Source organism: Macrotis lagotis, chromosome 7 (assembly GCF_037893015.1).
Source record: "Macrotis lagotis isolate mMagLag1 chromosome 7, bilby.v1.9.chrom.fasta, whole genome shotgun sequence".
Lineage (NCBI taxonomy): Eukaryota > Metazoa > Chordata > Mammalia > Peramelemorphia > Peramelidae > Macrotis > Macrotis lagotis.
Window position 1 is genome coordinate 113,870,505 of NC_133664.1, and position 14,906 is coordinate 113,885,410.

At 38.7% G+C, this 14,906-nt stretch overlaps 1 protein-coding gene across 1 annotated transcript in view; it reads left to right on the plus strand.

Annotated features, from left to right (window-relative positions):
- FAM180A (family with sequence similarity 180 member A) overlaps window positions 1-10,979 on the plus strand; it is a 28,631-nt gene extending 17,652 nt beyond the window's left edge. The window contains exons 2-3 of the mRNA XM_074193610.1: window positions 5,726-5,826; window positions 7,506-10,979. Of these exons, the coding sequence (XP_074049711.1) occupies window positions 5,726-5,826; window positions 7,506-7,850 (446 nt within the window). The 3' untranslated portion in view covers window positions 7,851-10,979. The remainder of the gene's footprint in view (window positions 1-5,725; window positions 5,827-7,505) is intronic.
- The last annotated feature ends 3,927 nt before the right edge of the window (window positions 10,980-14,906 follow it).

A 14,906-nucleotide genomic window follows, 5' to 3' on the forward strand; every position in this document is an offset into this window, starting at 1 on the left:
TCTTCTATCCTTTGTCCTGATACACAACTTGCCCTCAAGGGTGACCTGCAACTCTAGAGAAGTGGCTATTTACTTGCCCTCTGGGTAAGAGGAAGGGAACTAGGCAAGCTTATCTCTTCTGGCACAATGAGCTGATGATGTTGGATATGTCCTTCCTTTCCTTGAATCCTTTGCAAGAACTCTGTCTTTTTCTGGCCCTTCATTCTTGCCCCAACCAGAAGTGCCAACTAAGAGGTCAAAAGTTGGTAGGTAGTCAGACCCTCTAACCTAGTCACCCAATCTAGCCCCCTGTTCATCAACAAAGAAGAAAAAGAGCAGGACCCAGTGAGGAACAAAGCAAATCTTTAGGATAGAAACTGCACAGGATTTGGGGTCCAAAGATCTGGCTTCAAATCCTGCCTCTGTTATTTATCTGCTGTGTGACCTTAAACAAGTCCTTTTGCTCATCTTGACTTCAGTTTCCTCATCTGTAAAATGAGGGGCTTAAAATCCATCTCACTACAAAAAAATGAATGACATTTAAATGCTTACTTTGTACAAACCACCAGGTTAAAACATTGCTTCAAAGAGAAAAATCAAGACAGTCTCTGATCTCAAGAGGAGTACATTTTAATTAGGGGGAGACAACACAGAATAGAAAGGGCAGCTAGAAAGATCCAGAAACACTAAGAGTTCAGCAGCAGGGTGAATAACAAGGTCCTGAGGGTCTTAGGTTCATAAGAAGTTAATAATAGGGGATTATAGGATCTAAGACTGGGCAGTTGATAAGACCTGCAATATTTTGGGAGGCAGAGTCTATTGAAAGGCCTAGTCCTTTATCTCTTCAGAAGGAATGTGAGCAGGCAAGATACCTGATCAAAGGAGGAATCTTGATGGTAGGGTCTCTTCCCAAAGACAGGGTATTTCAAAGGAACAATAGCTCAGGGCCAGGGAAGGGCCTAGGGGGCACTCTGTTAAATGTCCCTTCACCTTGAGGAGGATAAAAGGTAAAAGGTGAATGTAGACTCCATCTTTTTCCCTTCATTTCCTTACCTTCATTGTTCAATGGAGTCACTTTGCTGAGATTCTCCCTCCATTTGGGCTGTTTGTCTCACAATAAAATCACAGAAAGAAGTAAGTGTACAGACATTTGGAGCAAAACTGACAACTGGAAAGCCAACTGAGTTGTTTCTTTTTCTGAAATATAAGAGAGAAAAACCCAAAACAGCCAAAGAAAATGACAGAACAATGAATTACTAGTCAGTTAGTCACCAGCCTGAGTTGAACACACACACACACACACACACACACACACACACACACACACACGCACACACGCACACACACAAACACACTGGGCAAAGTCTACAATAAGCTGAGGAGAATGTACAGAACCTAGGCTCAGGAGGGACTGGTAAACCTTAACACCTTGAGAGACCTGTCTAAAGATTCCTTAATGGAAAACAGACCCAGGGATCATAATAATCTGAAGCTACTCTTTATAGTTAGCTGAAGCTCTTGGGGTTATTTTTGTTATTCTGTAGAATACAGATTGTATTCTGTAGAATACAGATGTATAGGAAATGAGCCCTGGGTTCTGCCCCTCAGCCAAGTTTTAGAACCAAGATGGTGTGAAGAACCATAGGGTGGCAGATAAAGGAGTCGATTAGTCCACAAGTATGTTGTGCTAAATAAGAATACACGGAAGGGAAAAAAAATTCTATCATGGGAGCAAGATTAAGATGTAAACAACTATGTACATACAGAGTCAATGGAAGGTATTCCCAGAGAGAAGGAACTAGCAGTGGGGAGGACAGGGAAGTGCTTCTGCAGAAGGTGAGATTTAAGTGAGTCTTACTGAGACAGGAAGGTCAGCTGGTCAAGATGAGGCAGCAAGATGTTCAGGCCCAAAGAATAGCCACCAGTAGGTATGGAGTCCAGGTATGGAGGACCCAGTGGGCAGAATGGCAGACATGATGGGAGAGGCTGCTGAAGGGTAAGATATATAGAAATGAGCAAAGGATTAAGAAGACTGGAAAGGGAGGAAAGGACCAAATTATGAAGGACTTTAAAAGCCAAACTGAAAATTGTTTTATGTGATCTAGGAGTAACGGACAGGGCTGAAAGAGACAGAGACAGAGACAGACAGACAGAGAGACTAAGGGAGAGCCTGGACATTCTTCCTCTTCAGTTAGATAGAACTAAGAGGCCTGGGTATTACAGAAAACTCAATTGATTCTGACATTTTTTCTACCTTACAAAGCCTCCAAGCTCTTTTCCAATAAATACACACATGCAGCAAATCAATCAGAGATAGGCCCTGAGGTGCCCACGGTCTAATGGGCTCCTTCTGTGGCAGCAGAAAATTAAAGAGCACCACTCACCCCCTGATACCCACAGATTCAAGGAGGCTGAAAGAACCCCCCAGAAGCCATAGAGTCCAATCTGCAGCCCCACACAGGGATCTCCTTTACAACTGCCCTGGCTGATGGACCCGTGGGACCATCTCCCTCCTTTGTCCCTTAGGAGGTAATATGACTCAATTTGATCAATTTCAATTTGGTCTTCCATAACAAAGGATAAGAACCAATTATCTCTAATTATGAAAGGAACTATTCTATTTTTCCCCATTGTATTGCAGCTCTCTTCTCCCCAAAAATAATAAATGTATGTATACATACACACATCAGTACATACACACATACACACCACCCCTAGCAATCTCATCCATACCAACCTATCTTCTCCAGTCTAGTCTCTAACTTTACCTGTCTTCTCACCCACCCCAGCAAGCCAGGTACCTTCTCAGGATATATGGTTTCTGTTCAGCTTAGAGAAAGACAAAGAGATAAACAGAGGGACAGAGAGAAAAAGAAAGACAGGAACAGACAGACAGACGCAAAGTCTACCAAAAAAGAGATGAACAGAGACAAAGACAAACACAAAGGAAAGAGACATACAGTTAGACAGATGCATAGAGACACAAAAGAGAGACAAGAGATCTGAATCAGATTAAAATGTAATTGAAAAATGCTCAACAAAATAAATTTAAAAAGCATAAATAATATTTCATTTTAAAGTCAAGTTAATATGCAACTCAGAGATCCTTCTGTATGGGTTAGTAGTCCTGTTTCTGTTTGAATTTGACATCACTGGTATGTGTGCCAAACTAGAAGTCCGGTAGGCTAGAATTCTGGTCCCAGATGTGCAAGCTTCAGCGATGTGTGCTGGTAAAGATTCAAAACCTTTGACTTTCTGTGGGGGGGAAAAAAAAGACAATTTTAAGTTTATTCTACATATTAGCATTTTCTCCAACACTGTCTAAAGTCTCAAAACAACACAACAATAAATCCAGCCCTGCTTTGTAGCATTCTCTGATTTCTGAATTGTAAATGCTCACAATGAAAACTGAACAATCCACTTACTCCAGTCCATTCCTGTTTGCTTTGTAACTTTGGGACAACTAAGTTACACTGTGATCACTTTGAGTTTCTTCTTGGGCTACAGTTTAGAGTATCTACCCCAGGTGTAATGGACCATTTGTGCCCAACTTGTGGTAGAGCGTTCCAAGCTTGCATTGGTCTGTAATTTGTCTCAAACACAGTGATGTCATTTTGGTCTTCTTTGATAACAAAGGACAAAAAAAAAATAACCAGGGCTACAGTTAAGACATCAGACGCTGATCTCCAAGTCCCTTCCCAGTTCTAGAATTCTGTGATTCTGTTACTCTGAAAAAGAACTTTGGTTTCCTTATGGACCCCATTACTGCATATGACATCAAATTTTGCTTAGTTTATCCTAAGGAATAATAAGTATTACAGGTTGGGAGGAACAGGAGAAAAATACAGTGAGAAATATAAATAATATAAAGACAAAATATATCTATAAATATTTATTTTTTAAAAACTTCTACCTCTACCCAGAAAACAAGGTCTCCCAATCTCCATGTAATATTATTATACCCTTGCAAAAAAGATACTGCTTCCCAGGAATGTTTCTGGAACTCAAGTTTCACAGTTTTGGTAATAACAACCAATATTTATAGTTCTTAATGGTTTACAAAGTCTTTTATAAACATTACCACATTTAATCTTTACAAAATCCCTTCAAACTAGCTGCTATTATCTTAATTTTACAGATGAGGAAACTGAGAGAAGCAGAGGTTAAGTGACTTGCTCAGGGTCATACAGCTAGTACATAACTTAGGTCACATTTGAACTCTGGTCTTCCAGATTCCTAATCCAACATTCAATCCATTGAGCCATTTAGCAGTAGTAGATAAGACTTTATGAAAAAGATAAAATAGAGAAGGTTGAGTATCTTTGTCTTCTATCCCCTATAAATCAGTTGACCCACTATATTCTACAAAAGTTAAGAAGAAAGGGGTGGCTAGGTGGTGCAGTGGATAAAGCACCGGCCCTGGAGTCAGGAGTACCTGGGTTCAAATCCGGCCTCAGACACTTAATAATTGCCTAGCTGTGTGGCCTTGGGCAAGCCACTTAACCTCGTTTGCCTTGCAAAAACCTAAAAAAAGAAAAAAAAAGTTAAGAAGAAAGAAAAAAAAGAATTATAAGAAGCCAAAGAGGTGGCCAGTCCCCTATGGATGCCAGGAGGGATAGAAGATACCTCCAGACCTGTAAGACCCTCCTGGTTAGTTTGCTCAAGTAAATCTAAGAGAAATTTTCTTGAAAAAATAGAATCTTCCAGTCATTAGGCTAGGCTCTAGGAATAGAGACAAGAGAACAGTCAAATGAGGTAACAAATGCAAAAACCTTAAAATGCTGTACAAATGTCAACTCCAACTGTTACTTAAGGTTACAGATCCCCTCTGACTACTCTTTGAAAAGGCCAATGTGGAAATTCCTACCTGTCAGTTATACCACTAAAATCCTAAATAAAGAAAGGACTTTGGTCTCCAGAGAGCCTCCGGCCAAATACTGCTCTGGAAGGCAGTGTCCAGGAACACCATATCCTGAAGTTATGAATCCTACTAATGTTATGAGTAATCAGGCTGCCCATTGGCATAGGCTCCTCGACAGTCATGGACATCAAATTTCCTATTATTGGAAGGCAGCCCTTGACCAAAAACCTCTTTACTTCTCACCTGGAAAATCATCAGAAATGAACAGTAAATCAATGGAAGTTAAAAAACTGGCTCCTTCCTAGTACAGTGGGGTAGAAAGTCAGTCCAGGTAAAATGCTGAGCTAGAAAATGAGAGCCCCAGGAAAAACCAAGTGGCAGAATAGACATCTTTGGCCCAAGGTATCCAAGACATGAGAGGTGTTGCCTTGAAGGGACATCAGGCCTGGGTGTTGAAAAATGTATTCCATAGTCTTGACTCTCTTTGCTTCTAGCAAACCTTCTCAAGGAAAGAATTCTAATAATAATAAAATAGTAATAATAATAACATTTCTATAGTACCCACTATGTATCAGGTCCTATACTAAGCAATTTAATATATGTGAAGTAAGGATGTAATAAGTACATAGTTATATGTAACTAGGTACTTCCCAGTCCAATATTCAATCCTTGGAAAATGATGGAGTTTTACACACACACACACACACACACACACACACACACACACACACACACACACACACACACACACACACACGACTAGTTGCTTATTACCAAAAGAGTCTGTCTTCCCTCCTTCAACCAATTGCAAAATTGCCTGGCTAATGCCCAACACCTTGAGATCCCTGTCTCTGAACCCCTGTGTATTTTTTTTTCCACTTTCAGCTGTGCTCTTCCCCTCGGCTCATAGATCAAAGAGATCATCTTCAGGTCCAGCAAATCCAGTTCTGCAGAACTCTCTAGAGGAAGTAGACCTGCTCTATGAGGTAGGCTATGGCCCTCCCCCCCTCCTTCGGAGGATACCATCCTTTTTTTAAGAAGACAGGTTGGGACGTAACAACAATAAGTTTTAGTTCACCCTTATGCGCAAAAAAGGAGAACCAAGAGAAGAATTTACAAAATAACCACAAAAATGTAAAGGAAGACAACATTAAAATGTATCAAATTTCTGATCAATGAAATGATTAGTCTTGACTCTCAGGAACTGATAACAAAGAAGTCCCTTCTCTTAGTAGAATGGCCGATACCTGTTACATGAGGTCAGACATGATTAGTACATTTGTTTTGCTTAACTGTATTTCTTTGTCATAAGGAATGGTCCTCTATGGGGAAAAACAGTTATGGGAAATGATACTTTTGAAAAAAGAAAAGGAACAAATCTCATTAAAACTTTTTTAAATAAAACTTCTATCTAGCAGTTTAGTATTGAACTTTGAATCAAAAAAACAGGATTCTATTCAGTTGTATGGGACCTTGGACAAGTAAATCAGTTCAAGGTTTCTGTCAGAAGTGAACTGTAATAGAGGTGTGAAGAACAGAAAGTTTTGGGAGTTTTGAGGCAAGCAAGTTAAATGACTTGCCCAGGATCACAGAGTAAGTATCTGAGGCCAAATTTGAACTCAGGTCTTCCTGACTTGAGGACCAGTGCTCTATCCACTGCATTGCCTAGCTGCCCCAAGTAAAGAAAGCTTAAGGGGAAACCTTCTTCCCTTAACCTCTTCCCCAGATCCTAGCAAGGAACTCTTCAGTAAGTATTCAGTATATGTTTGTTTGTTAATTGACCAAGGTTATCAGTGATTTATATTTAGAATCATATGAAATAATATAATCTTGCAAATATTAAGTCAACTATAAATGTCAGTTATTACTACTGTTACTATTATTGGATAAGGGTTCTATATTCTCAGCAGCAATATAGCATAAAAGATATTAAACTCATAGTCAAGAGATCAGAGCTCTAAGAACATCCACATAACCTGGAGCAAATCATTTCTTACCTCTCTGTACCTCAGTTATTTCAACTGTATAATGTTGGAGTTGGACATTCAATTTTGATCAATGTATAAAGCATGAAAACAATGTAAACACTATCAGCTGCCTTCTGTGGGGGTAGGGGGAGGGAAGCAAGATTGGGTGAAAAAATTGTAAAATTCAAAAAACAATAAAAAAAGTGAGAAACATCAAGGCGGGGATAGTGTGAATGAAGAGAAGGGGAAGATTCACGGGATAGTTGAGATATACTTAGCAAGATTTGGAAATGATTAGATATGGGGGTTCAATGAGGGTTCAGAAGCTAGCCAACTCTGCATTTCCCATTAACTGTATTTGGATTCCACTCCACTGTCATTACCATTTTAACTTCCTTTTGTGTATTTGTCTTCCTCCATTAGATTGTGAACTCTTTGAGGGCAGGGACTGCCTCTCCTTTCTTATTAGCATAGTGCCTGAAACAGACTATGCCCTTAATAAATGTTTATTGTATTTCTTCTTTTTAAAAAAAATGTTGGGGTTGGACTAGAGTCCAAAGTCTCCTTTCCAGCTCAAAAATTCTGATTTTATGAAAGAGAAAGAGAAGCAGGGTGATGAGAATGAGAATAATGAATGCTGCTAAGTCTTTATCAATAACGGACTAAACTATTTTTCCATATTCTATTTCTCATATTAGTTTCTTCTAGCTGAACTTGAGATCAGTCAAGACCTAAGAATCTCCATCAAAGATGAGGAACTCTCCTCCTTGCGGAAGGCCTCTGACTTCAACACCATCTGCAATGAAATCATCCCTAAGAGCATCACAGATATACGACGGCTGAGTGCCCATCTCTCTGAACGGATTGGTGTCCTCAAGAGAGAAGACTTTGAACGGACAGCACTAACCCTAGCCTATACGGCCTATAGAACAGCCTTAGCCCAAGGGTTCCAGAAAGACATATGGGCCCAGTCTCTCCTTAGCCTCTTCCATGCTCTGAAACAAGACTTGATGAAGTCTTCTACGTCCAAACATTCTCAATGAGAGACACCTGGAACACTGAGCAGCAACCCAGGGCTTTTCCTAACTTGTCACACAATAACCCAAAGATCTTTTTTCTCTTACCCATTGGCTTTCTTGTGGAATTGGGAATTTGAAGCACATTCTACCAGGAAAGAGAGGTAGCAATCAGGAAAAAAAAAACCCGCCTTCCTTTACCTCAGACTATTTCTAATAAATATGTGGACTTCAGGTCAAGTTTTTGTGGGCCAGTATTTTTCAAATACCTCTAAAGATAAAATGGCTCATCCTCAGTAGCATGTGACAAGGGTCCCAAATGAGAAATTATCCTAGACTGAGCACAGAGCAAGGAAAAAAAAGGAGACTGGACAAGACCCTCTTCTTTGGTGCTGATTAGCTGAAAAGCAAGATTAAAAGGACCTCTTTTTCCAAATTTTCACTGGTAGAAAACAAGATACTAGAACAATGAAAAATATGTTAACCTATTGATGTTTCTCAACTTCTTCCACCAAAGTCATGAGATATATACCAGATAGAATATCATCAGTTTTGAGATCTGACATTACCTAAGTCTGAACTGGAGCAAAATACAGTAACATTTTAATTTCTAGCATCCTCAAGGAGGGAACTTTCTATACAAATGAATTTTCCAGATAACTAAAAGATCCTCTTCACATGTCAAGTCTTTTATATTTAAACCTACTCTATAGAAATTTTTCTAAATATATTAAATACTTCCCTGCCTCCTTAAACAGAGCATACTGAAAATAACTTAAATTTTATTTCTGTGGTTCATTATGATAATCAGTTTTTGTACTGTATTCTGTAATGTGATAATCTCCTCTGGGGAGGTTATGAGGACTGCAGGAATATTTGCCCCATACTAAATGCTTCCAGGTTACTGCTAATTTTGTGTTTGACTTTTGAATTGTTCTCTCTTCTCCCTGTCTGTCAGGCTATCAGTTTTCTCTTTTTTCCTATTATATCCTTTCCTCCCTAACTCTTATGTCTAACTTGCTATGGACCAAAACATCACATAACTTCACTCTGTCAGAACTGTGTACTGAGTAAGTCTGTCAATTTTCTGAGTAGGGACCTTCTTCAAGGACTCTGTAAATAGCTATTTCAGCAGCAAAGAGGTCCTTTTTGGCTTACCTGCAAGTTCATTGCTTCATTCTAAAGGGCTGAAATTGCTCCAAAACTGACCTCAAGATAAGCAGGACTTTGAGGCCTTGAATTTGTTTATCTCAAGTGTGCCTCTAAGGACTGTGATTTGATAATGATACAAGTCTGGTCTGAATTTCTATAAATCTTGGGATAAATGAAGCTTTGTATACCCAAGCTAAATATAGCTTTTTCAGAGAAATAGTAGTAGACTGGCAGAAAGAAGATAGTCACCATCAAAAAATTCTACCTATCTTTGCTCCAACCTCCAAAGCTCTATCTTGCTCTGCCTCAGAAAAACAATGTCAATTTTTTTGTCTATCTGTCTGCCTCTGAATCTGTCTGTTTGTCCCTGTCTCTCTCCCTCTCTAAGTCCCTTGTTATGTACTATTTTTCTTTCTGTCTTTCCTAGAAAAAATGGAACATCTCACTGAAATGTTTTCCTTCACTTTTCTTTTTCAATCTCTTTTCCTTCGATTTTGTTTGAGGGGTGGGAAGGGAGACATATATCTGTGTTCATATCTCTCTATCTATATGCCTGACTGCTTCTCTCTGCCTACCTGTTTTTTGTCTCCCTAACCTGTCCTCTGAGTCTCTTTCAGTGTGTTTTTGGGTGAATGGGAAGCAGCTGATTGCTTCAACATACCAAGATACTCATATCTCCAATGTTTTGGACTCTAGGGAAACAATTAGTATTTGTTCCATAGCCTATGGGGCAACCTGCAGTCTGCTCTTTTCCTAAGCAGCAGTGGCCTGGATCCTGAAGAACTCCTCTCTAATGACCAGGTATCCAAGGAATGTTCTAAGCCTATTCTCTGGAATATACTACTCTGAAATTGCAGCAGAATATTTTCAAGAATTATTCTGACCACAACTCATGGTCCAACCAATCCATTACAGAGATAGATATATCAGTTCTATTACATTCCATCCTATTCAATAAGTGTTGATTACTCACCTAGGTGCCAGACACAGGGCATGCTAGGCTCTGAGGACAATGACTTCTAAATATCTAACAATTGGGATAACTAGATATAGAATTGATTGCTTATTCTGACCTGTCTATTGGTACAATCTACCTATTAATTAACTAAAAATGTAAAATAAATAATGTCCTTTAAGAGACTGCATATTCTATTTGGCAATCAATGATTGAAGAAATGGGGGGGGGAGTTAAAAAATAAAGCTCTCCTTGAAAATAAGATTTAGGTAATAAACTTTTAAGTGCTGGATTTGCTTGGATACAAATCAAACTTTTTTTTTACCTCAGAAAAACCTCTGAAAGCCTCCCTCCTCTCTTAATGCAAAATCAAAATACTCATTTTTTCCCCTACCAAAACCCAAAATCCAATGAATATAGTAAAGCTAGCTGGCCCAAATTGTTTTAATCTTGCTCTGAACATTATAGTCACAATAATATGGTCAATGTGCCCATTTGGTATTTGCCATATACAGTATTATTTTGCCCCATTTCTATATAATTCTCCTATATAATTTTTATTAGGAAATTCTAAGAGCTAAGATATTCATTCCCTTCTCTAGAGACACTCAACCAATTGGTCAATATGTTTTGAGAAACCTATGTGAGCAGAACACCATACTAAATACTAAGGAACCACAGTAATGTATTCATTAACCTTCACTGCCATGCCCTCTTGTCCAAAATAGAGTAAAAGAGAATATGGAATTGGGGGTTTATTGTCAGAATGGATTTCCATGGATATGCTAGCCTAAGGTTAGCTTCATTTTAAAACAAAGATTAAAAAAATTCTGAAAGGACCTCTTCCCAGTCCAATTTGATTTCCTATGTCTTACAAAATCATACTCTGGAAATGATTTACTTTTTTTTTTTTTTCAGAAATGGATATAGCCCCAAAAGAGAACTCCTGATCTTATTGTCACTCACCTTCCCATTTTTATTTAACAGATTATCATATATGATGTAATAAAGATACTGTTCCACATATTCCAGACTGATGAATCTCACTGGCGTCTTTTTTATCGAGTTATTTTACCAAGGAATTTAAAGTGCTTCAAAAGTTTAATAACATATGCTGACTGCAGCAGCTGCTTTGAGATCTTGGCACATGGCAGCCTTAGCCCCAGATATGTTATTTTATTACCCACTCTTCTCAATATTGGCAGACAAAATATGTCACATACTTCATGGCTCACGTTGAATTTTAAAAGCCAGAATAGAAGTAAGGCCAAAATGTCAGTCAGTTGATCAATAAACATTTAGATACTAAATGCCATGCTTAGTTCTGGGGATAAAAAGAAAGGTAAAAGAGAGACCCTGCTTTCAATGTGCTCACAGTCTAATGGGAGACACAGTATGCAAATAATTATGTATAAATAAGCTATATACAAGATGAATTGGAAATATCAACAGGGAAGATTCATTCTTTGGGGGATCAGAATAGATTTCCTGGAGAAGGTGGTATTTTAACTGGAACTTGAAGAAAGACAGGAGGTAGAGAGGGAAAAAATTCTAGGAAAGAGAGACATATTGAGAAAATTCCTGTAGTCATGAGATTGAATGTTTTGTTTAAGAAGGAAAGCAAGGAGGCCAATGTCCCTGGATCATGGAGTACATAGAGGGAAATAATATGTAAGAAGCCTGGGAAAGTAGAAAAGAGCCAGGATATAAATAACTTTAAAAGTCAAACAGAGGATTTTCTCTTTCATTCTAATAGGGAATGCCTGGAGTTTATTGAATAGTTTATTTGACTTACATAGATAGATAGAGGTGTGCTTTAGGAAGATCAGATCAGCAGCTAAGTAGAGAATAGCCTGCTCCAAAGAGAGATTTGAGGTAGGAAGCCCAACGAGTAGGATATTGCATTAATCCATGATGAAGTCCTATACCAGAGGAGAGAAAGGGACATGTGTAGGCGGTTAGAATCAACAGTCCTTAGCAACAGATTGCATTTAGGAATTTAAAGAGAATAAAGAGTTGAGGATCTAATTGTAATTAAAGTTAGGTAACTTGGAGGATGGTGGTATCCTTGACAGTAATAGAAAAGTCAGGAAAAGTGAAGAATTTGGTAGAAAAATAATACAGCCTTGAACATTTTGAGTTTAAGATCTCTATAGGATATCCAGTTTGAGATGTCCAATGGATAGAGATGCAAAACTGAAGAGCAACAGGGAGTTTAGAGATGAATAAATAAATTTGAGCATCATAGCATAGAGATGATCATTGAATCCATGGGTGCTAATAAGATCACCAAACTAAATAATATAGAAGGAGAATAGGCCAGAGGACCCAAGACAGAGTCCTGTAGGATACCCATGGTTAGCTGATATGACTTGGATTCAAATTCAACAAAAGAGACTTGGCGGGGGGGGGGGGCGGTGTTAGAGAGGTAGAAGGAGAACCAGAAGAGAATAATTTCCCCCCCCAAAAAAACAGAAAGAAAAGATTATCAATAAGAGAATGTTTGACATCAAAGACTGTAGAAAGGTCAAAAAAAGATGAGGGTTGAGGAAAAACTATTAGATTTGGCAAATAGATCATTAGTAACTTTGAAGACAGATTTTTGGTTAAATAATGAGATCAAAAGTCAAATTGCCAAAAGTTAAGAAGAGATTTAAAAGAAAGGAAGTGGAAGTACCTATTTGTGGAATCTTCTTAAGGAATTCAGCTACAAATTGAAGGAGAGATATGTAATAACTAATAGGAAAGGATGGATCAAGTTGGGGTTCTTTGAGGATAGGGAAGACATACATATGCAGTATGGAAGCAGCCAACAGAAAGGAAGAGAATAGAAATGAAAGAGGGAACAATCTACTGTAAAAGACAAAGTGAAAAGGGATCACATGCATGAAGAAGGATTTGCCTTGGAAAAAAGACCCATTTCATGATGCAAACAGAGGTAAAGGAAGAGATAGTTGCAGAAGACACCTAGATGATATGAGATTTGGAGGAGATTAGGAGCTCTTCATAAATGGCCTCTAATTTTTTGAGTAAAATATGAAATAAAGTTCTCAGAGTCAAAGAAGATTTGAGGAGAGATGAAAAAGTTTGGAAGAACCACTAGTTTGTGGGATTGTGAGTTCATTCAAGAGATATAAAAGGCTTGCACTGAAACAATTAGAGCCCAATTGAAGTTATATAGCATAAATTTGTAATGGCCCTACTCAGTATACTTCCATAATTTTTCTCCAACTTTGTTCAGCTGTACATATAGTCAGTCCTAAGAAATACACTTTTTTTAGTAGAATAAGAGAAATGTGATCCAGGACTCTGCCATGCAGTCTGGACTAGCTTTTTCTAAAGCTCATGAAAATTTGACTAGTTCTTTTCATTAAGAGGTCTTTAAAGTTAAAAATCTCCTTGATTGGCTAAAGGATCTGACTCAGATTGTTGACATGGGTTCCTGAGTAGTAAAAAGGAGATCCATCTCCTTTCTTTTTTTAGATTTTTCAAGGCAATGGGGTTAAGTGGTTTGCCCAAGGCCACACAGCTAGGTGTCTGAGGTCGGATTTGAACCCAGGTATTCCTGACTCCAAGGCCGGTGCTCTATCCACTGCACCACCTAGCTGCCCCAATCCATCTCCTTTTTGAAATATTTTACTTCAAATGAACGCTATGACCAATAACAAGAAGCTATGTTCAACTAAACCAACATGGAATCCTCGTTGCAACAAAAGAATCTAGATTGTTCCCTCCTTCTTGCCCACAATAAGACTCTAAGGGGAAAAGATTGTTTATTCTTTGTTTCCAAAGAAAATCATGATATCAGGGAGTTGATGCCATGACATGCACATAAATTGAATTTGAGTGAGGGGAGGTTGTGCTAAGTCACCAGCCCTACTTTTTTCCTTCAGGGTCAACTGGATCCAGTGGTCAGATGTGGATTGGAGATGGCCCTGGATGTGAGGCAATCAGGTTTAAGTGACTTGTCCAAGGTCACACAGCTAGTAAGTGTTAAGGGTCTGAGGCTGGATTTGAACTCAGGACCTCTTGACTCCAGCACCAGCTGCCCCATTGTAGTGGATAAGCCAACCTTGAACTCAGAAAGACTCCTCTTCTTGCATTTAGATATGCTCTTAGATACAAGCTATGTGACCCTGGGCAAGTCACTTAACTCTGCCTCAGTGTCCCAAGGGAAAAAGGCAGGGATGTAACAAAGACAGGTGTGTATCCTTCTACTTACACAATGTCTCTAGACCATGAGGCTGTACCTTCAGGACTATGGAACCACTTATTTTCCCCTGACTTTTGGTATCCTCCCCTCCTAACTCTCTTAAATTTCCCTGAAATCAACAAATTTTGCTATTACTTATGTACAGGATAAGAACTCTAAATAAGAGAAGTAATTTTTATCTCATTGTTGCTTTTCAGTCATGTCCAACTCTGACCCCATGTTGGGGTTCCCTTGGCAAAGATGCCGGAGTGATTTGCCATTTCTGTCTTCAGCTCATTTTACAGATGAGGAGACTGAGACAAACATAGTTAACTAGCTTGTCCAGGGACACACACGTACCTGAGAGCATATTTGAATGCAGGAAGAGGAGTCTTCCTGACTTCAGGGCTGGCTCTCCATCCATAGCATGCGGTTTACATTATATCACTTATCATCTCAAACAAAAGTTTACTAACCACTTCATGACCAGACATGGGATGACAATATATCTGACCTAAGTTTAATTACATGATTTATTTCTTATTCATCCTTAGAAGGCCTTAAAGGATTTCTCTAATGGGAACTAGTAGTTGTAGTGTTTGCCTTCTCTCCAAAGGATTTGGAAGCAGGAGTTAGGTGCCATGAGTTTGTAAGAAATACAAGCATAAATGTGTGACTCTGGGCAATTTCCTTAACCCTGATTGCCTCATCAAAAAGAAAAAAAGAAATATATGAAAGGAAATTCAATTCAATATGATAAAATTCAAGTGCCTACTATGCCTAG